Genomic DNA, 27,600 nt, shown 5'->3' on the forward strand with positions numbered 1-27,600 from the left:
ATATTAGTTTAAGATCAGAGATTTTAATTTCAATTTTGATTCCAATTCTACTCAGTTCGATTCTATAGAGCAGAATCCATCATTACCACTACTGAACCTGAACGGTTTACAGAACGTTACCGTAAAATCTTTACACTGCAATTTATACAGTTCAAGCTTCACGTACATTATTGTTCGATCAATTGGAGCCCACCACCATAGAAGCTGACTGCTATCTACACACAAAACACCATATCAAACACTAATACTGAACTTCAACTACTACTACTACTACTACTACTACTACTACTACTACTAGTACAATATTGTTCTAATAGCCTCTTTTTTCTGTATCCGCAATTCCATTAGATACCCCTGTAAAATCCCGCCTATTTGCCCTCGCAGCGCGCTACCAAGGTTTTAGCTCTAGTGAAGCAATCAATAAATCAATCAATCAACAAACAAAAGGTGGAGCTTTTTTTTTTTTCAGAACACAGCAATATACCTGAAATTAAGCTACCTATAATAAACATTGGTCCCCTTTAAATCTTACTTATCACCACCACACCACGATGTCGTTACAGGATTTGATACCCGTGGTAAACAAACTTCAGGACATTGTGACCACAACCCAACTAGCCGATTTAGATTTACCCATCTTGGCTGTGGTGGGGTCTCAGTCCTGTGGTAAATCGTCGGTGATTGAGAACATAGTGGGTAAAGACTTTTTACCAAGGGGTACTGGTATTGTAACAAGAAGACCTTTAGTGCTTCAGTTGATCCACGTGAATCCTACAGATCCCATTGTTAAGGAACAATCTGAATCAATGTCAAATGGCACGTCTATTGGTGGTCATGGATTTAATGATGATCACCTGTCATCGTCTAACGTTGAAACATCAGAAATTGACTTGGAAGAGCATTTACGTAGACACGCTGCTACCACCAGCACCACTAATAATGGTACAGCATCCACCTCCACAGGCAATCCCGTGTCTTCTTTTGCTCCCCTTCTTGAATGGGGTGAGTTTTTACATATTCCAAATAAGAGATTTTACAACTTTAATCAAATTAGACGTGAAATTGAATCCGAAACAGCTAGAATTGCTGGCCAAAATAAAGGGATCTCTCGTTTGCCAATCAACTTGAAAATTTATTCACCAAATGTACTTAACTTGACATTAGTTGATTTACCAGGTATCACAAAGGTTCCAGTTGGTGATCAACCAGGTGATATTGAACGTCAAACTCGGAATTTGATTTTAGAATACATTTCTAAACCAAATTGTATTATCCTTGCTGTATCTCCCGCTAATGTTGATTTGGTTAATTCAGAATCACTTAAATTGGCTCGTCAAGTTGATCCCACAGGGAAACGTACAGTGGGTATTTTAACTAAATTGGACTTGATGGACCAAGGAACGAATGCTTTAGATATCCTTAAAGGCAACATATATCCCTTGAAACTTGGATTCATAGGTATTGTTAACAGGTCACAACAGGACATATCTGAGAACAAAGCTTTGGAAGATTCACTCTACGCTGAACATCAATTCTTTCTTAATCATCCAGCTTATCGTTCAATTTCAAACAAATGTGGAACCAAATACTTAGCACAGACTCTTAACCGGATCTTGATGAACCACATCAGGGAAAGGTTACCAGATATCAAAGCCAAGTTAAATACTTTGATGGGTCAAACTGAACAAGAATTAGCCAGTTATGGTGATTTTTCACTACTTGACACTTCTAAGGAGTCTCGAGGTGCACTTGTGCTCAATTTGATGACTAAATTTGCCACTTCATTCATCAACTCTATTGAAGGAACAAGTGTAAATGAAGTATCCACAAAGGAATTGTGTGGTGGAGCTCGTTTATACTTCATTTATTATGAAGTGTTTGGATCACAATTGGCGGCAATCAATCCAACTCATAATTTGTCTATAAGTGATATTCGAACTGCTATCCGTAATTCTACCGGCCCAAGACCTTCTTTGTTTGTTCCTGAATTGGCGTTTGATTTACTTGTTAAACCTCAAATCAAATTATTGGAAGATCCTTCAAAGAGATGTGTGGAACAAGTTTACGAAGAATTAATGAAAATCGTCCACAATATCTGTTCAACAGGTGTAGGTATTGAGTTGAATAGGTATCCAAAGCTTCAAAGTAAACTTATTGAGGTTGTATCTGATTTGTTACGTGAACGGTTAGGACCAACGATCAAATATGTTGAATCATTGATTGATATTCACAGAGCTTACATTAACACCAATCATCCAAACTTTGTTGGTGCTGCAAAGGCCATGAGTATGGTTGTGGATGAAAGACGCAAACTGAAGGAACAAGAACTGCAACGTAAAATGAAGCTTACTAGTGAAAGAATTCTTTTGAAGAACTCTACCAAGGTACCTGATTCACCAGATCTGCAACCTAAGGAATCAGGTGATGAAGTTACTTCAGATGATCAAGCCATTTATGATATTAATCAAGTTGATGACTATGTCAAGCCAGTTAAGCAACTTCGAAATGGTAGCCATTCCATTAGGTCATCTGATGTTAACTCTACTGTGTCTAACACAAGTTACCAACATGAATCATATTTGAATTACTTTTTTGGTAAAGATCCTATATCCCAACAACAACATTTGGCAGCTCAAGCTCAATTGAACCCCACTCCATTTAAATATCCCAACTCAGTGGAAGCACCATTGCAATTTAATTCCAACTTTACCCATCAAAATGGAGCTGTTCAAATGAATGGCAGTGTTCAAGTTTCTCTTGAAAACGGACAAGCACACGAACATGAACATATGGCTGAAGAGATGGCCCGGGTTTCCATGGAGGAAAGTATGGAATATGATCGTTCCTTCAATGATTTGAGTGAAAGAGAACAAATGGAATGTGAATTGATCAGACGATTAATTGTATCCTATTTCAGTATTGTGAGAGAAATGGTTCAAGATCAAGTGCCTAAACTGATTATGTGTTTATTGGTGAACTTCATTAAAGAAAATATTCAAAACAGATTGGTGGTGAAATTGTACAGTGAACAATTGTTTGATGAGTTACTTCAAGAGGATGCCACCATTCAAATTGAAAGAGAAAAGTGCATTGACTTATTGAAAACTTATAGAGAAGCATCCAGAGTCATTAGTGACGTGGTTTAAAGCTGTTATTGTTGTTGCTTCTTCTTTTGTTTGGTTAAATTTTTGTTTATTCATGTCTTGTAGATAGAAATATGGAATGAAAGTGTTTAACAAAAAAATTAGTAGTTGTAGCTTAATGATATCGATTCAAATATACATGAACGCAATAATTGTAATTACCAATAGTTGAAGTTCTATTCCATTTATGAACCAAATTCTTTTTATCATCACCACCATTGAAAGGTTCATTCCAATTGATGTCGTTTGGATCTGGCTCTTCCGTTAATATCTGTTGAAGCAGTGAGTCATTGAATTCCATAGTTTCCCTCAATACAGCCATTCGACTAGATTTAACTCCCTTTACTTTTCTTGTTTGGGCCATCTCTTCTTCAAAACCACTAAAGATTCCAAATGATTGTCTGAAACTTACTATTAGTTCAGGCATAATGGCTATGGTACACCCCAACGGGTCTGTATTGACCTCCTGGGTGTACTTACCCGAATAGATACTCTGAGGGTGAGCCTTAGAGGCTATTTGAATGGAGTTTAGTATATCCACTAATGGTTCTTGTAGTAGTACTTTCAGAATGTATGGTTTTACTGTCTCGCATAGTAGTTGTAAGTCTTTTGGTGATAATTTAAGGTGAGTTGCCTTTTTTAGTGTGATAATTGACTTTTGATTCACTGCTACTGTTTTCTTTGCTTCATTGGTAACTTGTTGACGATTAATGAACACTTTGAGCGGGATTGTCTGTTTCTCACGTAATTCAATGAAAACAATTTGAGGCATGACCGTATTTTATTGTGATCATTGGAAATGGAAATAGTCTAAAAGGTTTTGTATACTTCATGATTGAAGAGAAGTCTAAGTTGATAACCTGTAAAAAGCAAAAAGAAAGGATTTGACACGGACAGGAATTGAACCTGCAACCCTTCGATCTGGAGTCGAAAGCTCTACCATTGAGCCACCGCATCACCCTTAAACTAAAAGTGCCTAGCACACTTACATACAGGCATTGTGGATTTCAAACGAGCACGTGTGCAGCGCTGTAGGAGCAGTCGGATATCATCCAAGTAGTAATTCCGTGGTTCTACTAAGTGCTCTATAGCTACAGGTAGTTACCACGAATGTATAATAACTTTTGAAAATGAACATTGTGTATGTGATTTCATGAAATTGTAGTTAGTTTTAGTGTACGTTGTGTGTTGCAAGCATCCAATGTGCCGTAAATTCTCATTGCACCTCCAAAACTGTCCTAATTAAAAACTAACTGTTGCTATTAGGTATTGAGTTACCAACGGTATTCTTCAACGCCAACGGTATTCCTGTTTACTACAGGCCGGATATCAACCGCAATGATTACAGATAACAAGTACAACCAGTGATAGGTTTATAATGATGCACCAATGCCAACGGAGAAAGAATAGAAGCGGAACACGATAGGCACAAAGGGACGGATTATACCCCATTAAGTAATACCAAGCGTAACAGATCACACACAGGAATATTGCGTAGTTTTATGATAGTGGGTAAATGATGTGGACTGTATATTGGGGCTGACTTCTTTACGGAAGAAGATTGGAATTCATAATGATTGCGAGAAATTTTTCACTTAATTAGAAGGAGAGATTTAGTTTATATATAAGGAACCAGATCCCCACCAAATTTTCTTCGTGTAAGAAATTTTTTGTAATTCAATTCAATTAAAATCCAATTGATTTAACAATGGCTTCCGAATTGACTCACCCATCCATTAAGGATGGTTGGTTTGCTGAAATCTCCAACACCATGTGGCCAGGCCAAGCTATGTCCTTAAGAGTTGAAAAGATTTTGCACGTGGAACAATCCAAGTATCAAGATGTTTTGGTTTTTAAATCTACTGACTATGGTAACGTTTTGGTTTTGGATAACTGCATTCAAGTCACTGAAAGAGACGAATTTGCTTACCAAGAAATGATCGCTCATTTGGCTTTAAACTCCCACCCTAACCCTAAGAAGGCTTTAGTCATTGGTGGTGGTGATGGTGGTGTTTTAAGAGAAATCTTGAAACACTCTTCTATCGAAGAAGCTTGGTTATGTGACATTGACGAAACTGTTATTGAAGTCTCCAAGAAGTACTTGCCAGAAATGTCCAAGTCTTACAATGACCCAAGAGTTAAGGTTCACATTGGTGATGGTTTCAAGTTTTTGGCTGAATACAAGAACCAATTCGATGTTATCATCACCGATTCTTCTGATCCTGAAGGTCCAGCCGAATCTTTGTTCCAAAAGCCTTACTTTGAATTGTTGAATGGTGCTTTAACTGAAAAGGGTGTTATCACTACTCAAGCTGAGAACATCTTTTTGCATATGCCAATCATCTCTAAGTTGAAGCAAGATTGTAAGCAAATCTTCTCTGTTGCTGAATATGCTTACACTATGATTCCAACTTATCCATCTGGTTCCATTGGTTTCATGGTTTGTTCTAAAGATGCCAATGCTGACGTTTCCAACCCAATCAGATACGAATGGACTGACGAATACGTTAGAAAGAACATGAAATACTACAATAAGCGAATCCACAGTGCTTCTTTCATCTTGCCTACTTGGGCTGATGAGATTTTAAACAAACAAGATTGACGTAACTTCCCACTATATTAAAGAAGATAAAAAAGAAAAAAAAAATTAATGAATCGATGAAACATTTTGTATATTATTAGTATTGGGGGATTTTAAACGGTTATTTATATAGTTATTGAGATTAAATAATTATTCACGTCAATTTTTGGTTGTTTAAAACGTTTTGTCTTTTCCAGTAGCGTTCTTTGTAGAGGTCAAGACTTTGTGGGGTAACTTTTGATTCTATCAAAGTCTTCAAATCTTTTATATTACTGAACAGAGGAGTCGGTGTAGATGTATTGGTAATAGTATTAGTTGTGCTAGTATCACTTTTAACTGAAATCTGAGCTTTAGACTCTTTCTTGACAGTTTTATGTGGTCTAATTGGTTCTGCTATTGATTCACCCATTTTTGCGCTTAGTATTCGATTATAGAACAGACCTTCATTATCTTCATCATCATCATCATCATCATCATCATCACCATCGATATTTTCATCAATATTTTTTGAATGTCGTATCTTCTTGTACTCGGAAGACTTGAACACCATTCCTCCAAATGAATCAACTCTTCTATCTTGTGCTTGCTTACGGGCCCTTTCAAATGTCTTTTTTCTTTCGCTCGCAGCATCAAGTAGTCCACCAATGTATTTGGATGATGATGGCACTGCTCCAGATGAAGGTCCTAAGGGTGATCCAGATGATGATGACTGATTGGTTTCGTTTGTAGTTCGACTGTCTTCGTAGTTATCTTGTAGCACCGCTGTATCCTGAGACATTACTTGTGCTTCTTTAGACTTGATGCTCTTCAAGAAACGATCTTCATTATCATCAGAATCTGAACTCACATTAGTTCCAAATAGAGATGGTTTCTTTTTAGGTCCATGGCCCTCTTTCTTCTTTCGTTTAAGCAGGAACATAATATTATCAGTTAGTTAGAGAGAAGACTACCATCACTTGTTAAACGTAAGACGCAAATACTTAGGGAGATTCATTATATGCAGTACGGAATCAAACTTCACCTACTTTAACATAGTGACACGAAGTTTAACTGTGAACTAATTTAACATTAATACTGGATTTATAATTTGAATATATATATATATATATATATATATATATCTAGACTGTCTTTATATGAAATGTTAACCTATCATCTATACTTTTATTTCTCTCTACGTGCTTCGCTTCCTTACTAACAAGTTTACCTTGTACACAAAAGCTCGCTGGTCGGGCCAAATTACCGCGACACCAACCTACTAATTTTAAAGAACACACTATAACCTTCACACTCGCTACCCTTAACACTGTATTTACCGGTACAGAATATCGGAAACCAGTGGGAAACCATACTAGGCCAGTTTTCTACGAGAAGAAGGTAATCTTAAATTTAACGGATCACCAACGGATCACAGCACTAATTGTCGTCGGTCGGTGGATATTACCTAAAATAGTGTTGAAGGGATCAAGTTGGAAGAGCCAAACGGCAGGAGACACATTATACATTTATTATTTATAACTCAAATTATCAACAACATCAAATACAGTATATATACACTAATCGGTTGCGTGCTTTTATAATTGAGGTCTTTTCAATTCCTATTCAAGTCGTTGTCCTTCCCTTAAAACAATATAACAGTAATCAATAATGGACGGATTCGAATGGCTTAATATCCCTAGACAATCTGAAACAAGTGGGTCAAGTACTTCTCCAGCACCTCCACAGGTATCATTTGGATTCACATCGGATTTGGATTTATCTTCTGCACAATCACTGCATGCTGTTGTGTTCCGAAGTTCTTCATCCGATAGAATCAATAGAGGAGCTGATTCATATAGAACAACTCCATCTGCATCATCAAATATGCTGGTTGAATCAATTGATGATGAATCTATCCCCTTGAGTTTAACAGCTCAGGAAATGTCTCTTCAAGAAGCAAAAACTTATATGAGATGGTATAGTGATATTCTTACCCGAACAAATAGTCGTACAATCACTCTTATTGATGTTTATTCATTTTTAGTGAACTTTAGAATCCCGGACTCTCGGAAAGAGAAAATATCTCGATTGTTTCAAAAGCATTCCCTGTCGATTAATATTGGTCAGTTCTTTGCATTGCTAAGAGTCATTAGTCATGTATTATTAGGAAGGGAACCTTCCAGACGTCTTATAAAGGTAATGGCTCCGGTGCCTACTCCACCGTCTATACTCTCCAAAAAGAGAACAAATGATGATTATAGGGATGATGACTATCGTTATGATGATACAGATGAGCAAATAATGAATGAGTCTCTGAACTCCTCTTTAGAACCCAACAAGCCTTTAGATCTTGATGGGTTCACTCAATTCATGTTAACTGGAGAACGTCCTGATGAAAAGGTTTCTATTAAAAAAAGATCCAAAAAATTGAAATCAGTCAAGTTTAGTGACCAAATTATTAGTGACATACATCAAGAATCCTCAAGTAGGGCATATTCCCCTAATATTACTTCGGAGCTCGATTATTCATTACCAATGGATCAACTCTTAGAACAAGTGAAGAAACAACAACTGCAACAAAAACCAGATGCAGAAGAACAAGAAGTTCTTCAAGAAGTTGAATCACATATGGGTCATTTCAAGAACTTGCATATTGTTGACACCATGTCGGTGAATGGTGTCCCTGCAAGTCTCGAGGTTAATAGACCGTTAAGGCCTAATAGAACAGGACCTAATGAGATGGCCCAACTATTAACTGAACCTAATTCTATTGCTGAATCTCCCACCAAGCAACAATTTCTTAAACCTAACATGACAGGCCCAGCTCAAATGGAACAATATTTACATGGACGAGAGAATGACTCCAACACGGACTTTTCAAACTATTTTACTACTTCGGTGAGCAATAATGATAACCCTATTATCCATAATAATAGTGTTAATATCAGCAATAATGACGAAATAATATTTCCTGGTCTGAGCACAACACCAAAAATATCTTTGCTGTCATTTACAACTCAAATGACAGGAGATACTTTTAACAATACAGTACAAAATTCCCATGTTGCTGATAGCACAATGAATGGATCCAATAGGCCAAATTTAAGCAATCATTTAAGCTTTTTAAATACCCAAAGAACAAATCATGCTTCGCCTTCACCTACAAGAAATGGATTAACACCACCACCGCCAGTTCCTTCTCGGAGAGCCAGGTCAGCCTCCACACCTTTAACAAGTAGCAATTTTTCAAGTTTTGATACGGGCATGAATGGAAATGGTGCGAATGTCAATACTTTGCAAGGAGTTCAAATCCCACTGGATCCAAACCAGAATGATCGTGCCACATTATTAAAGGGCACTACTATCAATTCCAATTTAAATGTTGGACGGCCTGTTCCACCACCTCCACAACTTGGGGCTACAATATTTAGTGGATCACATACTAATGGAAATCCTTCGACTACTACCACCACTGGTAGGCAAGTGCCTCCACCTCCACCACCCTCGAGACGACGGGTATCCAATGCACAATCTCCTACACCACCACCACTTCCGCCAAAAGTTCCTACTAATAATTTTACCCTGTCACCTACGTTTGGACAGCCCTCCAATAACTCGACTGACTCGGGTTTTAACGGTCAGAACACTCAAACACCAGCACAACTGTCAATATACAACCCCAATCATTCGAATGACAGCACCACAGAGATTCTCGACGATCTAAAAGCATTACAAGAAGAAGTCGATAAGATTCGGTATATGACAGGAGGGTTTTAATGGAACAATAAAGTACACATAGTTGTTTATTTATTTTATTTTGGGTTGGATATTTAATTAATACTATAGACATTTGACATTGGGGTTAATATTGTAGATACAAGCGAGGACTATATAACTAGTAGTACAGAGTGCTCAAAATGCAGAGTAATAGTACACTAAGCGCAGGAGAAATGAATTTCATTGTAACGTAGCAGTTTACCATTATTACTATCCGATATAGTGTAACGGCTAGCACGGTTCTCTCTCACAGAGCAGTTCCGGGTTCGATTCCCGGTATCGGAGTTCTTTTTTTGCCAGAGATACTTTTTGATTTGAATCGTTATAGATTCTTCCAGCCAATAAATGGCAAAGAATAAATGCTATTCAAGTTTCTATAACCTTTTTAATATCTTCAATAAGGTTAGCACTTGCAAGTTTATTAAAGTGAAAAGAAGTGAAGGGTGAGTGCGATTTGCTCGTCATCGCACTAGAAGCCTAATCAAGTTACATGCATAGTATTTTAACATCCATATATGCTTAGACTCTAAAACGTCAAATAGATCTCCATACCGATGCCGACTTCATCTTCGTCGATCAGTGATACTGAGACGAGTCTCTCGATGAAATCACTTAGAGAAATAGCCACCAACGTTTGCATACGCCAAATCCATAAGATAGATGATGTGGGGGATATTCCATATAGATTACTACGACCTATTCTTAGACGAATGAATGCCAAACAACTTACCAAGATAGAGGAGTACAGTTCACAGGTGACACCTGAATCGGATGAGATGTGGCAAGATCTAATCATTAAGGAGTTTCCTAATAGACCTGCGGATCCTCATCCTAAGGGAGATGATTATATGCCCTATAAGTCATTATTTGATCGATACTTTGACGAAAGAAACGCTTTGAGGAACGATTCTGCTGCTCGACTTCGAAGTATCAACGAAAGATTGAAGAAGGAGAAATCTGCAAAGTCTATAGTTGCAGTGAGTCAAATGGTCCGTGATCCGACTGTTAGAAGACGTGGTACCTTTTTACAAGGGGGAACCTCCACCAATGGGTTTGCCCCATTTTCAGGGAATAAAAATAGCATACTTTACAAGGCCAAAAGAGAGTTACAACATCGGCAGTTGATGTTTCCTAAGAAAACTTCTCGAGGGATGATTCATCCCAGAAGGGGCTACACTTCTTCTACGAATAGTGTCGTACCAAATGCTGAGTACCGGATGCCAGTTTTACCTTATCCTTCTGCTGCTCCTCGACAGAGTAATAGTGATTATTATGTGTCAAGATATTACAGACAGCCACCTACAACAGTGAAGCCACATCATAACACAATTGCATTAGATATACAAAAGAGTACACATCATAAAGAGCTGCCAACAGAAGAGAGTACTTCGCAAATGCACTCGATGGTGCCCAGAGAATCCAGTGCTAATGATGATAGTAATAGTGGATCTGATACTACAAACGACGTTCTTCAGGAAGAACTGCGCGATTCTACTTCACAAATGCCACCAATTGGTGATAATGTAATTCTGCCCAAACGTATTCTGGCACCAAGAAAGCGAAGACCTGAAGCATCGATTTTCTTACCCAAAAAGAGACAAGTCACTCCACCTTTTATTCCAAAACAAACACACAAGAAGAACCCCATACCTCTTCCAAAGCCTTCAACCGAGTCACAAATTAAGAAGATCAAGTCTTCTATATTCAATTAATGTTGCATAGTGAGCTGATCTTCGTACTACTATCAGGTTGCCATCAGGGATAATATTAAGCACAGGTAAGTAAAGTGGACTCAATGTATATACGTATACATACATACATATATATATATATATACATTTATAATATAAATGCTAATTAGGCTTGTGTTTCTTTAGTAATCTTCCACTTGAAGTATCATCTAACTTCTTCTTATAAGCGTTTGTATCACCTTTCTTTAAAGGGTCTTCAAATTGATTATCAATTAGAACATCTCCTCTATTATCTATGATCACAGTTTGCTTATTGCTCTTTATTCTGAGACGACCGTTTCTAAGAGCATTCTCTGGGTTCTTGGTCATGAAATGCTTTGCTCTTCCGTGATCCATTCCTAATGTCTTCATTAATGTTATAACGTCAACTGAATTTCTGGCTTGTAGAGGTTGAGTAGCTCCGCTACTTATAACCAACCCTCTTGATCTTGAAGCTCTTATCAATTGTAATACGTTATTGAAGAAATTCTTACGTATTAGTAAAGCCGAGGATGCTAAATTGAGACTATCATTAGATTGAGATAATGTATAACCAGCAGGACCAGAGATGACATAAGAATAACAAATCTCGAAAAGTATGCCCTTTTCTATGGCACTTCCAACAGTCTTATGTTTAAGAAAATAAGGCAATCTACTACCAAAGTTCAAAGATACCAAATCTATGTCAAGATTGCTAGTAGCCAATTGAAGGGCCTTTTCAGTTATAGGATTCACTGCTAAGATATCAAAGCAACTCTGGAGCTTTGCAAGTCCTTGACATTGTGAAGGATCATGGATTATAAGGGTTAATCTTGTGAAGAGTTTGAGACCTTCATATTTGCTCAATCTTGCCCTTAATAATTGTATATCTATAGGGTTAATAGGGCCATTGGGTAATTTGATTTTCTCATCTAGAGTGAAATTTATTGCAACATAGCGATAACCTAGAGTATAGAGCGTAGCAATGGTATTGATCAACTGAGTGAGTTGTTGAGGCGTGGGCTTAACATTATAGTTGCTCACAGGCCATGGAACATTAAGATCAAACATAGTGATAGTGTGGAGGAAGAGTGCTGGTGATGTTCAGAATTGTGCCAACCATTTGTCCAAGTCATCGTGCTCGTGATGAGTGCGACCCAAACAAATACAATCGAACTATGGATGCCAACGATATACAACGCATTCTACGACGTATTACTTAGATACACCAATATACAAACGGACGGTGGAGTTAATCAATGAGTTAGTACAACATGACATTCAATCCAAAATTCTATTATACATAGACGACCAACCACCACACGTTAGCACCCTGCTTCAGCCATGAGTTCTACTGACACTAGGAACCACGCCCCTCTTTCTAGTTACCCCAATTGCTTGATACTAGCTACTGCCACTAACTACAACACCATCCATTTATAATTCTATTACTATTCTAGCATTTGTTGTAGAAGATACTAGAAGTAATGTGCTGTGACTCCGCGCCACCGCCACATAGACAATTAATCAGCCATACTACGAAAAGTATATAACATCAACAGAATCGTGCACCCAAATATGCACCACTGTCTTACTATTCCATTCGCATACACACGCATAGATTACTTTTATAGTATACGAGTTATATAGCACCCCGACGGACTACCAGGTCTTTACCTTTCCTAAGCACTGCAGACATAATTTTCTTGATCCAAGTGCAAACGATCTATACTCCGCAAAAAAACCATGTCAACTGCCCTTCTTATGGACAAGTCAAAGACTCCAACAGAACAAGGGATATTGAACCTCGGCAAGAACTGCGCCTTCTGTGACCAATTGGATTTTCTTCCTTTCACTTGCCAATACTGCAAGAAGGTGTTTTGTTCCAATCACAGAACAGAAGTAGCTCATAAATGTCCGGCAACCACCAATAATAGCGTTAAAGCGAACTATAGAACCCCTAAGAATGGGCCCTCAGCTGCTTCTCTTTTTCCTAATAGAGATGCGGATCGTGAAAGAGTTAATACTCTCTTGGAGCAGTCTCCTGGTCCTTCAACCCGAAAATCAGTGGCGTTACTTCGTCTTAAAAAGTTTCTTAATATATCCCCCCATTCCAGATCGTCGAGTTCCAAAACTTCCATAGGCTCTATCTTTGGTAGTAGCAAACTGAGACAACTGGCTGTGGCTTCTAAGTCAAAGACTTCAGATATACTATTACTAAAGAAATCAGCTAAAGGTGATCTTAAAGTCACTGTCCCGGATAGAATATACTTATGGTGTCTATATATAAGTGGTGATACAGATGTGACCAAAATAGACTTTGAAAAGAATCAAAAACCGGTGTTTGTATCAAATAAATGGCCTGTGGGGAGAGCATTAGATCTGATGGCCGATACACTTGCGATTTCCAATTTTAATAATTCCACCAGAGACTCAGAGAATAGATTAAATATATTCAAAGTAAAGGACGGTGTACCTGAGTTGGTTGAACCAAGCGAAAGAACAATATCAACGTTTAAAACCGGTGAAACCATATATTTAGTCAAGGGAAGTATAGAGTAGTCTATTTAGTATATTTTATTTAGATTGTCTATGCTGTAATCGATCCAATTTTGAAGACAATTCCGGTCCTGTAATTCCAAACTCTCTGAAAACTGACCGGGCAAACAACCACGAGTATTCTCTGCTTTAGGACAGTTATAGTATGGGTAATGGAAGTACCCAATATCTCTAAACCAATGAATCTTTGATTTATCAGCAAATAATCCCAACCCAATAGAATGAACAGGAGCATCACCCCATCTTTCATAGTAAAACTTGTTTGTGGTATCCAAATGTTGGAACCACAGACTATAGGCCTCACCTCTAAAGAAGTTCATATCCCCTATCTCGAAATTGGACCAGAAATGACACGTCGAATACCCATTTGCCTTAGCATTGACACCAGGAAGCTGTTGGTTTTCGGTAAGCCATTGGAAGGATCCCTTTTTGTTGACATATTGGAAGTTTGAACCTTCATTGAGAAATCCCATTGTCTCGGGCCAAAGGGTCTCCACAGTTAATGGATTATCGTATAAACTAATACTGAACCCATAAAGTTTCCCTGTTCCTTGAAGATATTTGAACACGTCATATTTCAATTCAGTGAAGAAACTGACTTTAGGTTCTATTCTCCAATAATAACGATATTTCTTCATCTCAGGCACATGATAAAAGTTCCCTGAAAAGAATCGTAACATATTATTGACAGAGAAATCTTTAGAATATTTAATACCAGATTTGGAAAGCTTATTCATTTGCTGTTTGGCTTTCTTCTTATCTATATGAGGAGGCATTTGCCAAAGTGACTCCGGAATAGTGACAAACTCCATTTGGGCTTTACTAAGTGCTTGCATCCCCTTTTTGAAATTGTCGCTGAATGTTCCATCATTTAAAAAGGTATACGGATATTGAAATTTGGCATTGAACATTTTCTCAAAGCTGAGGATGGTCTTTGCAAGTTCATCAAAATCCTCGTTTCTCGCCAAGGCTACAATCGTAGCACTTGCTCGTTCATAACCATCTGGGTTTTCTGGAGATCTAATTGATTCAATATCATAGTCTAAGGGTTCCAAAATCTCTTTACCAGAGATATCTGCAAATCGTTCCATATTTAAATAATTCATTTCCTCAGGGGTACCTACTTTCTCCACCGGATTTATAAACTGGAACGCAACATCGCCCTTATGTATATAGTAGCCATTTTTACGTAGCAGTCTTTCTTTAGTACTGACAGTTTCGCCCAGTATCCATCTTTCACTTTCAACCATTACTTCACCACTGAAGTCTGCAACTTGATCAGGGAATACATGGATGGATAACACTAGCAAAAGTGTTGTACTTATGGTAAATGCCAACAATAACAACAAGAGCTGGTGACTACGAATCCCCATATTATTGTAGATGTCCAACATTAAAACACTAGGGGTTTAGTTTTATGTATTTGGTTATTGGTTTTTTAATGTTGCAGACGAAGGAACGTACACAAAAACGCTTGAAGATGCACGCGGTTGGACCCCCAGCTCGTAAATTAGATGGCCCAGATCTATGCACCACTTACATCAATGGGGCTTCAGTAGAGAAGAAAAGTATACATATACCAGAGCTCTAGTAATAGGGAATAAATTTCCATTTATAATTTATCCCAGTTGATAAATGATGCTCTCAACTCGGACGGAAAGGAGGTCTATCACAGAAAAGAGCTGTTCATGAAGTTGTTGCATACAAGGTACCATAAAGAACGCAGTCGGCTTTGCATCTACTACGTTAGTATATAAGGAAATCAAAAGAACATTTGTAGTATGTAGTAAACACTAAGATTTGTTATTGCCCAATTAAGTACAATGTTGGAGCCATTGAACTCATAAGCTGATCCAATACCAAACTAGACGTAACGCATTTGCTTTATTGTATTTGGCCCCGTGGATATCCGACCAAGTTACCCTCGGGTTTAATTTGGTCACGTGATCTTAACGTCTCTTGACGAAATATAGTGTACATGATTTGCAAAAGGATGGTAGCTTACTTGCAACCAAACATTAACTTTCGTAATGAGATCTACTGTTACGTCAGGGTGGACCCTGCTATCAAGAGCAGTGTCTCATAGTGTTTCTCGGCGATACTCGTTGCTTCCTGAGAAGAAAATCACCTTAGAAAAGTTTGAGTTCCCTTCAGCAACACATACCATAGCTGGTGTGACTCGTGATCTAGACAACTATTTAGACAACCAGGATGCTAAGATCATACTTAATGGACATATGAATAGAAAGCCAAAGAAGATTTCCAAGCTAGGCTTTGCAGAATTAAGAGATGGGTCAGGTGACGGACAAGTTGTTCAGTTGATGATGAGTCCAGAAACAACTGATGAAAAGTATCTTGAGTTGTTGAAGACAAGCAAGCCCGAGGACTCTGTTGCTGTGATTGGATATGCCCGAGAAAAGCAAACAAAAGGCAATGACTTTGAATCTAAAGAGAAGCAATGGGAATTGGTTGTTGAAAAGTATCAAGTGTTGAATCCATCAACGTTAGAAGCCAGTAGATTAGACTATTTGAAACATACCAATCCCGAGGATATCCCACCACATTTGCGATACTTACAATTGAGAACTCCCTTCTATCAAAAGACATTAAGAACGAGAAGCAAAGTGGCCCAGCTTGTTCGGAACACCTTAATTGATGACCATGAGTTTGTGGAGATAGAGACCCCTTTACTCTTCAAGTCAACTCCAGAGGGAGCCAGAGAGTTCTTAGTACCCACAAGAACTCCCGAGAGGTTCTATGCCTTACCCCAGTCGCCCCAACAATATAAGCAGATTCTTATGAGTTCTGGGTTCACCAAGTATTTCCAAATTGCTAGATGTTTCAGAGACGAAGACTTGAGAGCCGATAGACAACCTGAATTCACTCAGATCGATTTGGAAATGAGTTTCATTAACAACAAGGATCAGATTTGCCGTGTAGTAGAGGATATTGTCAATAGGATTTGGAACGAAATTGGTGGATTGAAGATGTATACACTCAACGACAATGGTGAGATGGAACAAGTGTCGAAGAATGATAAGCTTAGGTTTTCCCAGTTAAGTTATATTGATGCTTTGACCAATTATGGAATTGATAAACCTGATTTGCGGTATCAGCTTAAGTTCCATGATCTTTCCAAACACTTTGAACCAATGAATCACTCAGCTGAGTTCCCCATTGTTGAAGCATGCATCCTCAGAGGAGCCTTTGATCCCACTATCAAGAAACCTAAGATCCCCAAGGCTTTATCTGACCACGATAGTTATACTCGGAGAGCTGCTGTTGTTATTCCCATTACCAATGATTATGAAGCTAAAAACTGGTTCAAGGGACTCTTGAAGAAGGAATGGTTCAAGTTCAAACTACAAACAAGTCACAATGAGACTGAATTATTGAAAGAATTGGATTTGAAACCTGGTGATATTATTGCTTTGGCTACGAGAGCAGAGTTCCCCTATGAGAACCCAACTCCCTTAGGAAGATTCCGACAACTAGCCATTCAAAACTATCCTACCAAATGGTTAACACCAATAAGAAGAAGAGCAGGTGGAGATAAACACGAAATCTCAACAGACTATGACCCTAGCAAAGTGTTTATTGGTACATGGGTCGTAGACTTTCCCTTGTTTAGTCCAGTGGAGATTAATGATCTGACAGAGGAGTTCCCCCAGTACTCAGCCACAGCTCTTGAGTCCACACATCATCCATTCACTATGGCCAAAACAGAGGACTACGATTATCTTGAATCAAACCCGAAGAAAGTCCATGGTGAACATTACGATTTGGTTATCAATGGCGTTGAAGTTGGCGGTGGGTCCAGAAGAATTCATGATTTTAACCTTCAACAATATGTCTTTGAAAACATTCTTGGGATTACCAACTACGATGCTTTATTTGGACATTTGTTGAAGGCTTTAAGTATGGGATGTCCACCACATGCTGGACTTGCCTTAGGCTTTGATAGACTCTGTGCCATGCTAGTTGGTTCCAGTAGTATTAGAGATGTGATAGCATTTCCTAAGAATCAAAAAGGTGTTGATCCCGTGATAGGGTCTCCATCTGATGTGCCTGATTCCTCCTTGAGTTTATACTACATCAAGAAGGATAAAGAGAACAATTGACTATATTAGTTTAAACTTGTATATATTTTATTATAGACTTCACTTATCTATTACGCCCTCTAATCTTTTGTCTCTTTGCACCATTAGACCCATCATCATCACCATTTTCTTCCTGCAATCTTCTCTTCTCTTGTAGCTCTCTTTCCTTTGCCAATTGTTCCATCTTAATATCAATTGGTCTTTTCTTCGTTGGTGCACCTTCATCTTGCTGTTGTTCTTCTTGTGTATGCTCAACATGGAATTCAGCTTCTTGTTGCTTTATTAATGCCTTCCATTCATACTTCTTTCTAATAAATAATTCCATTCCCCAATTCTTCCATACTAATCTTCCGTAATTACTCTCCTTGACTTTCTTGGACTCTCCATACAATTCCATAGCTATCCGATCCTTATACATCGGCAAAAAAATAGTGAAATCCCATAGCTTATCGACCAAATGGGATCCATAGGCATTACATGCCAATTTAACCATCTTACCTTGAAATAAATTCAAGACACGCTTACGTAAAACCGCGACAGGCTTTTCCTCATCGGGAAGTACTTTGAACAGCTCCTCAATCACTCTAGAAAATACACCATGAAAACACATTTGTTCAAGAGTCTCAGATGGCAAGGCCATGAAGTTGTACCAACTACAAATAACAAACTTGTAGTCGTATTGCATAAGCTTCTCCACAAATAATGCTCGTCTTCTTTCCTCTGCTGTTGGCCAATCATCCTTGGTATTCCCCAAAGTGGAGCCAGTCAATTGAAGTGTATTCTCTAAGAACTCGGTGCTAGTATTATCTCCATCATCTTCGTTGTAATTGGGTGCAAACTTTTTAAACAACTGACTCACGATATCATCTTTTCTATAGTTGAATCTGGAAATAGAAGCATCAATAATGGCTTTACCAAAGTCGATATTATGGTTTTCAGAAACAGAAACCAAGTTCGAAAACTCAGGAATAATGATATCAAGAATATACTCTACTTCCACTGGCTTTAACTTGAACAATAACGCTTGGATCGCATAAATGGCAGTTGTTGATCTTCCTGTTAATTTAAGAATTCTGTCTTTGATATAAAGCTGGTATAGTCTTTCAATATATTTCATTCTGACACCATCATTCTTAATAATGGACTCTAAGAAGTGAGACCCCACTGAGTCTGAAAGTAAGAACTCCATGAATGCTTCTTCTTGAGGATCTTTGGGGTCGGTGACCTTTAAGAATAATAAATGCCAAATGGTCCGTTCCTTATCAATGATACCTTCAACTTGAACTAATAATTGTAACACAGGAGAAGCAACCTTCTGTGAAGCCAACTCTCTCATGTGTCTCATGTTCTCATCAATGCTAATGGCATTACAGTAATCTCTTAATTGAGGTTTAAATGATGCTGGGGTCTGGAAAGCTCTCAGGAAATCTTCATTATCTTTTATATCAATCATTTTTCTGGCAATCTTGGATTTCTTTGATCTTAAAGTTGAATGAGCCATTGTAGATGAAGGCATTGGCTTTCCAGACATAATTAATATTAATAATCTCAATACATGGGACGAATATTGATCATCTATCATGGTTTTAACAATTGGTTTGAACTCATTGAGCATCTTATTGAAAAGTGTCTCCATTGGGATAAAAGAATCTGTTTCTTCTTCTTCTCCTTCTGCTACATCTTCATTATTATCGTTCGTTTCTTCACCGCCCAGAATCAACTCCCTCTCTATAACACCAGCACTTCTGACAAATAACGTCTCCAAAACATGAGAGGAGTACTTTTGACAAGCCAAATCAACAAAATGTCCTCCAAACAGTTGAAACAATTCCTTAAGTTGTCTATTGTTAGCTCCTAAGATCAACCGTTCCATCAATTTTGAACAGATTTGGTTGGTCACCAATTTAAGCTCCTTTCCTTTAGCTTCTTCCAAGACAGAACCGATAAACCCTTGCCTCTCTTCATCACTATCAAACATGTTCACATTCAATGTCGATTCTGCCTGTTTGAAATAATCAAGTTCATTGGAGTCAACTAATCCAAAGAAGACAGTCTTCTTTTGCGACTCAGAATTGAATTCTAAGTTGTTACTGTTGTTGATCTCTTCATCGTCAATAATCTCTCTTTCCTTAGCGGCTAATCTTCTTCCTCTTGATTTAGTCTTAGCCATCTTGACCAATTACATATAATGGAGAAGAAGAGAGTAAGTTTAACTGCAGTTAACCTCATCTCATCGCTTTACCTTAAAACGCGCGCTACCATGGTATAAATCGGCGCTACCACAATATAGCATAGTATAACGAAATCCACATCTTGTTTCCATCATATTTCTATATAGAAGATCGAATCAAATGGAAACGATAACCAGTTTCCCATTTAACTGATCCATATACTTATTTTTCCTTAAAGGATCAATATCAATCAATCTCTTTAACCAATTTTTAGTAAGATCATCATTTTCAGGAGAGTCGTCAAGTAATGTGCGAATAAGAATCATAGCCTTAAGACACCATCTGTTATCCCAACCTTTAGGATGATCATCCTTTTCCAACTCGTTCAACTCTTCAACTATGTTAAGCTGCTGCAGAAGAACATCCTTATAGTTTTGAGTTGATTCAAAGGACTCAACAAAGAATTTATCTGTGAGGAGCCAGGACAAATATAACCACACCGAAGAATCATCAGCATCAACATACATACCTGTTTTCACCAAATCAAGTTCATGTTGTAGTAAGGAATAAGGAGATAAAAATATAGGTTGAAGTTGGGGGAATAAGCTCTTATCCTTTAACAGCTGAAACAGTTTATATATCTTTGGTATCAATTGACTTCGGTTATGCCATGCTGAAAAATTGGAGATATTGTTGATTTTAGACGTAGTGTATTCGAATTCCTTTGAATTGATCTTCACTAACGCTAAGATCTGCTCATCTTCATTTGCTGTGGTGGTTGCGCTGGTTTCAGCCTTCTCTATGTTGTCCACAATGAACCTTCTGTAGCTCCATCCATGATAGTTTCTCAGATCATACTCTAGCATCTTCGCCACAATCATTAACTCCGTACTCCATTGTGGTTTATTTAAGCTTTCCAACTTGAAAAGAACCCAGACCCGATGACTCCAGATCCAATAACACTTTGGGAAGCGTTTCAAGAGGCCCATTGAAAGGTTTAATTCTTCAAGCAAATGGGTGACAATATCTTTGTTGTTTGATTGCCACGACTCAAGGATATCTCGACGGTAATTCCAAATGGCATTGAACTCAGGGTTTTCCTCAAGTAGCTTACTGGTCTTATCATATGCATCTTGTGTATATGTGTGAGAATCTCTGAGATCTAAGCAAGCATCTGTTAGGTTACGATAATGGGCAATCTTCTTCTTATCTCTTTGAATTTTGGCACTCTTTGCCGCATCCGAGACATGCTGACGTTTGATTCCGTGTTGCTTTAAATAAACATGTTAGTTTTCGCTTGTGGTAAGAAAATAGACAGACAGACAGGTTATTATTGTGATCTTGAGGGCACGTACCATTGAAATTCCAGATTCCTATGAAGAATGAAGTACGTTCTGTGAGTGTTGTTACTCAAGCACTACACCTATGAATGGAGATAACCACAACGGTAGCGCACATGCTTTGGTCCGAAAAATTCAATTCGCGTTTTATGTCTACAGATAATGCCAGTGGCACCTAAGATCAACACATCTAACTACAGGCTAACAACTACTATGACTGACGTGTCGAAACTTGCTCTCAAAGGGTCCTCTAAAACAGTGGCAGACTATTTCGAGTTTGCCATACATTCCATCTTATTCCAAAGAAACATATACCCTCCAGAAGACTTCATCACCGTTAGGAAATACGGCCTACCATTACTTGTGAGTAACGAAAGCGACGTGGTTGAGTATGTGGGACAGATCATGAGTCAAGTTAAGAAATGGATTTACGGCAAGAAGTTGTGCAAGCTAGCCGTTGTTATTGTGTCTAAAGACACTGGAGATCGTGCTGAAAGATGGGACTTTGATTTGAGCATCATCAATGAGGAAAACGGCGAAGGTGAAGCTGAACGCGATTCAAGTGAAGTGAAGTCTCGTGATCAGGTACAGAAAGAGATTCAAAGAATATTAAGACAAATAACATCCTGTGTTTCATATTTACCGATATTGAACGATGATAATTACTCGTTCAATGTGCTTTGCTATACCGATGCTAACTCTGGAGTGCCGAATCAATGGATAGACACCAATGGAGACACAAAGGCTCTAGAAGGAGATAATGTTGAGAACGTAGAGTTTGCTTCCTTCTCAACCAACATTCACAAGGTAGGTACCTTTGTTACGTATAAAGTACAGGATTGAAACATATATATATATATATATATATAAGTCTATACATTTTCTGGTTTCCCAGGTACTTTCAATTCCAATGCAAACCTTCTTCTTTTATTACTTTGCAAGAATCTAACCGAACCCTTCTGGGCGGTGGAATAATCCCATGTCTTCAAATAGCCATCTTCATTCAAAACCTTTTGATGCGAAGAAACCCAAGTGTCTAATACTTGTAGATCATTAAACTTAGACTTAAGATCCATAAACTTGAAAATCTGTTCCTTCCCTGATTCCTCGTCAATTCTGGGTATATACTCATTAAGAATGGAGTATTTCATCTGATGAATGTAATAGTTTAATACGTAGATGATGGCTTCATTTACAAGCGATTCAGGGGCTTTGAAGTCTTGCATGCAATCAATGGATTCTAATATAGCATTCAATTTGTCATCTGAAAGAATATCTGCTGCATCATCTGTATTCTTGGTGACGTTAATAAGTGGATTCACTGATAGCTGTTTGGGTTTGAAGTTTAACGTAATTATGACAATAGCAAGAGCAATGCAATGAGGTGGAATCATTATTCCAAGTAGAGTAGACATAATATCAAATGTCACTAGCCATGAAAACATGGTATTCTTATACCCAATTCCCAACTTTTTAGCAAATATAACCACCAAAGAATCTATTGATGGAACCATGGTATCACTCATGAAATTGAATTTGATCACTTGGAGCATTTTGAATTCAATGTTTAAAATACATTTCCGTTGGAATAAAATAAACTGTTCCTTATCGCCGGTATCCAAATCTCGGAGTTTATTCCCCACTGCCTGAATGTCACTAAGCTTCTTTATACAATCTTCATTTTTGCTCGCTAAAAAGAGCGACGCCATGGCAACTGTGTATGGATCAAACTTCTTATCATTAATGTCATTGGTACCCTCTTGCCAATCATCATCAAACTCATTGAGTAGATACCACCTTTGGTAGTATAGCATGGTTGTATTGAGCACACGAAGAGGGAATCTTAGCTGTTTCACAACTTGAAAAAGCCATTTGAATATCTGATGTTTCTTTTGGTTATAAAGTAGTTTCTTAGATTCAGCAATGGTGAACGAATGGAGATACAGAATCTCATCACCAGTTAGATATGGCCGAGAGACTTGGAGAAGATGGGGTCTAAGTTCGGGCTTGGCCGGTGTCCCATTGGAAGTCATAACGGAAGACATATAAGAGAGATGGCACCGGCTGAATAGACACTAAGAGGTTTAAATTTTAAACACACACCATCACGCGACATTGTGGTGATACGACATTCTTGGTACCAAAAACAAATGTCGCATGGAGTTATAATATTATACAAAACTGAATCAGGAACAGCTAGGCACTTAAGAGTGTATATCAGGCTTAAGCTCTGATGAGACCAGACACATCATGACAATTATAATCTAATGATAACATCTCAGGTTACCGTTATGCCATTCAATAAAGAATAAACATATTATAGAAACTTGAGGAGTATCTACGAGGCTTACTATATAATTACGAATTTTTAGTATCTGATCGAGATTTTCTAGACAACAAACCAATTACCGGTTACACGTATTCTAATTGGCTCACGATAGTAATAGACTGCCTTTGCCAATGGCATGAGGAAATTGCAAATTATCTTATGCGTTGAGCTACTCCACATGGTCGTTAACTCCAGACATCTGGAAAAATGTAGCACGGGGAAAATCTTGAAACCCACATGGGGTAATGTGGGTTACAAGTCTGGCATGACACAAGAACAGACAAATCAGACACCTGTTTGGAAAAGATTTAATGGTTACTGTTTTTGGATGGGTTAGAGAGCTCCTTTTTACGTGTAATACTTATGTCTTTACCAACTGATTGCCTATTGGTTATACCATTTGGTTTTAGGCACTGTGGGGGCTCTCCTTTTGCTATGTCAACTTGTAGTGTGGTTTAAATCTGTCAGTGACATACATAATAATTTCCCAAAGCTGGGTCTTTGTCTACGGCTATAGATCGGACCATCTTTGGACATAGATTGTTCTAATCCGATTTCTTCCCTTTTAAATTATTCAGACACATAGAGCCCCAGACATTTCGTACCTTCTAGACTTTCGGATTTTATTGGCCCATTTAACCCGACATTGCCATTTGCACAAGATACAGATAGTGTCAAATTACTATTGAAAATTACTTACTCCAACGGAATAATCCCGTTCATCAAGTTCTTTCATCCATGACACTTTTTTTTTTGTCTGGACATTTTCAAGTGACTTGAGTGGTCACCCTAATCGCTTAAAGCGGTGATCTAAAATGACACAAATTCCCCACAATATTTACGGTCTACACTCAACATTTTATTATGGCACCTCAAGTCATTGGACACTACAATGTTCAATACTACTTTACACGGTTATCTTCAGATATTCTCTCTCATTCACATTGCATGTGTTTCTAATGAAATACACAAACTAACAGATAAACAAACAAAAAAGAATAAATATAAAAGGCTGCCCTATTCTCTGTAGTTTACGCTATGCATAAGCCCTGCTTAAGCAGCAAAAGACAAGGAGAAACCTAATTGGTGGACAGGTTCAGCCAACTTCAAGGCGTTGAAACCAACACCCAAGCCCAACTTGACACCGGGAGTCAATTCTTGGGAGTAAGCCAAAGCAGCCAAACCAGAGTCGGCAATCTTAGCCTTAACAAAAGCAGACTTGTCCAAAACGTACTTGGTGGCAAATTCAACAGCAACACCATTGGACTTGACAGAGTCCCAGGCAACTTTGGCACCAGCCTCAACAAATGGAGAAACCTTGTGGTAGTAAGCAGCAGTGTAGACAGACAAGTTGGAGGTACCGGTGACGGAAACAGAGTAGACTGGAGAAGCGTAACCTAAACCAGCAGAGTACTTGTTAACCTTAGCAGAGGAGATATCATAACCCAATTCGGCACCAGCAGTGAAACCATCGTGATTAACTGCCAAATCAGCAGTGGCAATTGGACCCTTCAACAAGTCAAAGAAGAATCTAGCATTGACAGCGGATTGTTGGTAGAAAAAGTTCAACTTGGCATTTCTGGTACCGTTTGGAACCAATGAAGTATCCAATTCACCCTTCAAACCAGGAGTCAACAATTCAGATAATTCAATCTTGGTAGACAAGTTATTGGCGTTGTTCCAGCCTTCGGTCAAGGTCAAACCAGTGGCCTTGTCAACGTACTTGGCTTCAACGGAAGCAGCAATTGAGTTGTCCTTAGCAGTCTTACCCTTAACAGTGAAAGTAACACCATTTGGAGCAGTAGACTTAACATCAACAGATGCAGTAGAAAGGTGGAAGAAATCCTTGCCCAACAAGTCGTTGGAAGCCTTTTGAATGTCAGCGTAGGATGGAGCCATTGTAAATTAAACTATGTGTTCAATTGAGTTTGTTGCAATCGATAGATTAACAAAAGGAAAAGAAGAGAAGAGAAAGGAACTATTTAGGTCGCAATTTTTGAGGCGAACCAACACTTTATTTATATACTGTTCGCAAAACAGATTTTTTTATTTTTGTTGAGGTACTTTTTATCCGACAAAAACATTTGATCTCCACCATTACCGACATAAAAGCTATTTATTTTGTGTCACCTCACAACAAAACTTTCGGTGATACATATTAACAATTTAATCGCTGCATGACAATTCCCCACTTACAGACATTATTATTTCAACGTGCGTGCGTGCGTGTGTGTCTTGACATGACATAACATGACAGAACCCTCGGAATTCGCACTGCTTCATCATAACATAATATGCTTCCTTAATACCGACTGAAATGCTAATATCGGAGTTAGTTACTGGAAATAATATTGTTTACTTTCTCTGAAATGAACTTGGTTGGTTAGTTGTTAATCATTATGCACATCTTGTTTATTGATACCAATGCGGCAATATGCCATCAATGGATTAAGCAATTGGAGGTACTTAAACAGAGTACATTATTAAAACGAATGCCTAGAATAACTATTCATAACTTACTGATCCACGATCTTTTATTAGGATTAGACCATGTCCCAAACGAGACCAAGAATGGTATAGATTCCACATATGTAGTAACCCCTTCGAATTCTCTTCTGTATATGGGAGGTGGGTTTGATCAAAGTCTTTTACAACTGTTACTTATAGGAACAGGTTCTTCTGATTATAAACGGTTGGAAAAGTTGATTCAAAATCAGGCATTGAACCGTTACAAAGGATACGTCGCTCCCAATACCATTCATCCGGTATCACTTTTGAAAACAGCCGGAATCACTCAATTACTCACAAATAGTCTAGCCCTTGCCAATTGGAATATTACAGAATTAATACAAATTCCTTCAATGGTAGTTCCTAGCAAAATTGAACAATTAGAGACAGTTTTCGACTTTATGTGGGGATTACTTAATCATTTGAGTATGACATTCACCACCGCGACTTCACAATTGGATGATCATTCAAATGTGGTGATACCAGGAATTGGGACTGGGTACGGTCAATTAGACACTAGTGACGTGGCCAAAGTAATGATGTATGCTGTTGGTATCTTCCACTTGGAATTGGATCATCTTGGTGAGAACCAGCAGCATCTTGCACGTCTGATACTAATCTTATTTCTACTTCGAAAAAACTATCGATTACTTGAAAATGAATACGATCTTTTAGAATTGGAGTCTCTCATGACCGATAAGGGGAGGTATTACGACTTTGATAGCAGTACTCCTACTGGGGTACCAGATTGGGAAAGTTTGTTACTGTTTGTGAGGACAGAAGTTTGAAATTTTCACGCGTACCAAAGGATACACGTTACTCAACACACACACGTTAATCACCTAAGAAAGCGTTTGATCAAGTCTCTGATATGACGTTCCCTCAGACACTAAAGTATACTCTAGGATTTGTCTATTGTCCAGAGACAAACCAAGTACTTTTGCTCAACCGACTCAAAAGTCCCAATATGGGACTATGGAATGGGGTTGGTGGTAAATTAGATCCTCATGAGCTACCCCAAGATTGCATTGTTCGTGAGACTTTTGAAGAAACAGGCTTGGATATCCCTCAATATCAAAGTCGGGGTGTGGTTCTCTGGAACGTCGAGAACGAAGAACAGAATGGAATGTATGTCTTTACTGCTGAGGTGAGTAAAGAAGTTGTTGATTCATACAAGACTCCCGTACAAATTTCACACGAAGGAATTTTGGACTGGAAACCATGGGATTGGGTTGTTGATGCTGATAATTTGGGAGTTGTATCAAATATCAAGTTGATTTTAAACACATTATTGAAGGGGTCATGTGATGATAAGTACATGATGATTTATAAAGGACATACATTAATAGATTTCCAGTATATAAAGAATGGGAATGTAGATCATCCCGTTGAATATTGAAGCGA

The 27,600-nt window shown here is 38.2% G+C and overlaps 16 protein-coding genes and 2 non-coding genes across 18 annotated transcripts; 9 read left to right on the plus strand and 9 right to left on the minus strand.

The window, feature by feature from the left end:
• Positions 1 to 551: 551 nt before the first annotated feature.
• On the plus strand, positions 552 to 3,146 carry DNM1 (dynamin-related GTPase; the record flags this gene model as incomplete). Its single annotated transcript, XM_043191964.1, has 1 exon — positions 552 to 3,146. The coding sequence occupies one exon, from the start codon at positions 552 to 554 to the stop codon at positions 3,144 to 3,146; it is 2,595 nt and encodes an 864-aa protein (XP_043048596.1).
• Positions 3,147 to 3,258: 112 nt separating this feature from the next.
• On the minus strand, positions 3,259 to 3,915 carry KQ657_001163 (uncharacterized protein; the record flags this gene model as incomplete). Its single annotated transcript, XM_043191965.1, has 3 exons — positions 3,259 to 3,683; positions 3,706 to 3,725; positions 3,800 to 3,915. 3 exons carry the CDS (start codon positions 3,913 to 3,915, stop codon positions 3,259 to 3,261), a joined length of 561 nt encoding a protein of 186 aa, XP_043048597.1.
• A 113-nt stretch (positions 3,916 to 4,028) lies between these two features.
• KQ657_001164 lies at positions 4,029 to 4,100 on the minus strand. Its single transcript has one exon. It is a non-coding gene; the product is annotated as a tRNA-Trp (tRNA).
• Positions 4,101 to 4,851: 751 nt separating this feature from the next.
• Positions 4,852 to 5,745, plus strand: SPE3 (spermidine synthase; the record flags this gene model as incomplete). Its single annotated transcript, XM_043191966.1, has 1 exon — positions 4,852 to 5,745. One exon carries the CDS (start codon positions 4,852 to 4,854, stop codon positions 5,743 to 5,745), a length of 894 nt encoding a protein of 297 aa, XP_043048598.1.
• Positions 5,746 to 5,878: 133 nt separating this feature from the next.
• Positions 5,879 to 6,643, minus strand: KQ657_001166 (uncharacterized protein; the record flags this gene model as incomplete). The annotated part of the gene is made up of 1 exon (XM_043191967.1): positions 5,879 to 6,643. One exon carries the CDS (start codon positions 6,641 to 6,643, stop codon positions 5,879 to 5,881), a length of 765 nt encoding a protein of 254 aa, XP_043048599.1.
• A 728-nt stretch (positions 6,644 to 7,371) lies between these two features.
• Positions 7,372 to 9,480, plus strand: KQ657_001167 (uncharacterized protein; the record flags this gene model as incomplete). The annotated part of the gene is made up of 1 exon (XM_043191968.1): positions 7,372 to 9,480. One exon carries the CDS (start codon positions 7,372 to 7,374, stop codon positions 9,478 to 9,480), a length of 2,109 nt encoding a protein of 702 aa, XP_043048600.1.
• A 213-nt stretch (positions 9,481 to 9,693) lies between these two features.
• Positions 9,694 to 9,765, plus strand: KQ657_001168. Its single transcript has one exon. It is a non-coding gene; the product is annotated as a tRNA-Glu (tRNA).
• Positions 9,766 to 10,190: 425 nt separating this feature from the next.
• On the plus strand, positions 10,191 to 11,192 carry ELA1 (elongin A; the record flags this gene model as incomplete). The annotated part of the gene is made up of 1 exon (XM_043191969.1): positions 10,191 to 11,192. One exon carries the CDS (start codon positions 10,191 to 10,193, stop codon positions 11,190 to 11,192), a length of 1,002 nt encoding a protein of 333 aa, XP_043048601.1.
• A 141-nt stretch (positions 11,193 to 11,333) lies between these two features.
• RPP1 (RNA-binding RNA processing protein) lies at positions 11,334 to 12,260 on the minus strand (the record flags this gene model as incomplete). Its single annotated transcript, XM_043191970.1, has 1 exon — positions 11,334 to 12,260. The coding sequence occupies one exon, from the start codon at positions 12,258 to 12,260 to the stop codon at positions 11,334 to 11,336; it is 927 nt and encodes a 308-aa protein (XP_043048602.1).
• Positions 12,261 to 12,935: 675 nt separating this feature from the next.
• Positions 12,936 to 13,751, plus strand: KQ657_001171 (uncharacterized protein; the record flags this gene model as incomplete). Its single annotated transcript, XM_043191971.1, has 1 exon — positions 12,936 to 13,751. The coding sequence occupies one exon, from the start codon at positions 12,936 to 12,938 to the stop codon at positions 13,749 to 13,751; it is 816 nt and encodes a 271-aa protein (XP_043048603.1).
• Positions 13,752 to 13,756: 5 nt separating this feature from the next.
• On the minus strand, positions 13,757 to 15,121 carry KTR4 (putative mannosyltransferase; the record flags this gene model as incomplete). Its single annotated transcript, XM_043191972.1, has 1 exon — positions 13,757 to 15,121. One exon carries the CDS (start codon positions 15,119 to 15,121, stop codon positions 13,757 to 13,759), a length of 1,365 nt encoding a protein of 454 aa, XP_043048604.1.
• A 657-nt stretch (positions 15,122 to 15,778) lies between these two features.
• On the plus strand, positions 15,779 to 17,869 carry KQ657_001173 (aspartate--tRNA ligase; the record flags this gene model as incomplete). The annotated part of the gene is made up of 1 exon (XM_043191973.1): positions 15,779 to 17,869. One exon carries the CDS (start codon positions 15,779 to 15,781, stop codon positions 17,867 to 17,869), a length of 2,091 nt encoding a protein of 696 aa, XP_043048605.1.
• A 43-nt stretch (positions 17,870 to 17,912) lies between these two features.
• Positions 17,913 to 20,018, minus strand: NOP9 (RNA-binding RNA processing protein; the record flags this gene model as incomplete). The annotated part of the gene is made up of 1 exon (XM_043191974.1): positions 17,913 to 20,018. The coding sequence occupies one exon, from the start codon at positions 20,016 to 20,018 to the stop codon at positions 17,913 to 17,915; it is 2,106 nt and encodes a 701-aa protein (XP_043048606.1).
• A 177-nt stretch (positions 20,019 to 20,195) lies between these two features.
• On the minus strand, positions 20,196 to 21,377 carry BET4 (Rab geranylgeranyltransferase; the record flags this gene model as incomplete). Its single annotated transcript, XM_043191975.1, has 2 exons — positions 20,196 to 21,290; positions 21,336 to 21,377. 2 exons carry the CDS (start codon positions 21,375 to 21,377, stop codon positions 20,196 to 20,198), a joined length of 1,137 nt encoding a protein of 378 aa, XP_043048607.1.
• Positions 21,378 to 21,572: 195 nt separating this feature from the next.
• On the plus strand, positions 21,573 to 22,202 carry MAD2 (spindle checkpoint protein; the record flags this gene model as incomplete). Its single annotated transcript, XM_043191976.1, has 1 exon — positions 21,573 to 22,202. The coding sequence occupies one exon, from the start codon at positions 21,573 to 21,575 to the stop codon at positions 22,200 to 22,202; it is 630 nt and encodes a 209-aa protein (XP_043048608.1).
• A 29-nt stretch (positions 22,203 to 22,231) lies between these two features.
• CTK2 (uncharacterized protein) lies at positions 22,232 to 23,173 on the minus strand (the record flags this gene model as incomplete). Its single annotated transcript, XM_043191977.1, has 1 exon — positions 22,232 to 23,173. The coding sequence occupies one exon, from the start codon at positions 23,171 to 23,173 to the stop codon at positions 22,232 to 22,234; it is 942 nt and encodes a 313-aa protein (XP_043048609.1).
• A 1,568-nt stretch (positions 23,174 to 24,741) lies between these two features.
• POR1 (porin) lies at positions 24,742 to 25,587 on the minus strand (the record flags this gene model as incomplete). Its single annotated transcript, XM_043191978.1, has 1 exon — positions 24,742 to 25,587. The coding sequence occupies one exon, from the start codon at positions 25,585 to 25,587 to the stop codon at positions 24,742 to 24,744; it is 846 nt and encodes a 281-aa protein (XP_043048610.1).
• Positions 25,588 to 26,087: 500 nt separating this feature from the next.
• Positions 26,088 to 27,595, plus strand: KQ657_001179 (uncharacterized protein; the record flags this gene model as incomplete). Its single annotated transcript, XM_043191979.1, has 2 exons — positions 26,088 to 26,952; positions 27,102 to 27,595. The coding sequence occupies 2 exons, from the start codon at positions 26,088 to 26,090 to the stop codon at positions 27,593 to 27,595; spliced, it is 1,359 nt and encodes a 452-aa protein (XP_043048611.1).
• Positions 27,596 to 27,600: the final 5 nt, after the last annotated feature.

Source organism: Scheffersomyces spartinae (genome assembly GCF_019049425.1).
Source record: "Scheffersomyces spartinae strain ARV_011 chromosome Unknown scaffold_14, whole genome shotgun sequence".
In the NCBI taxonomy this organism is placed as follows: Eukaryota; Fungi; Ascomycota; class Pichiomycetes; order Serinales; family Debaryomycetaceae; genus Lizanozyma; species Lizanozyma spartinae.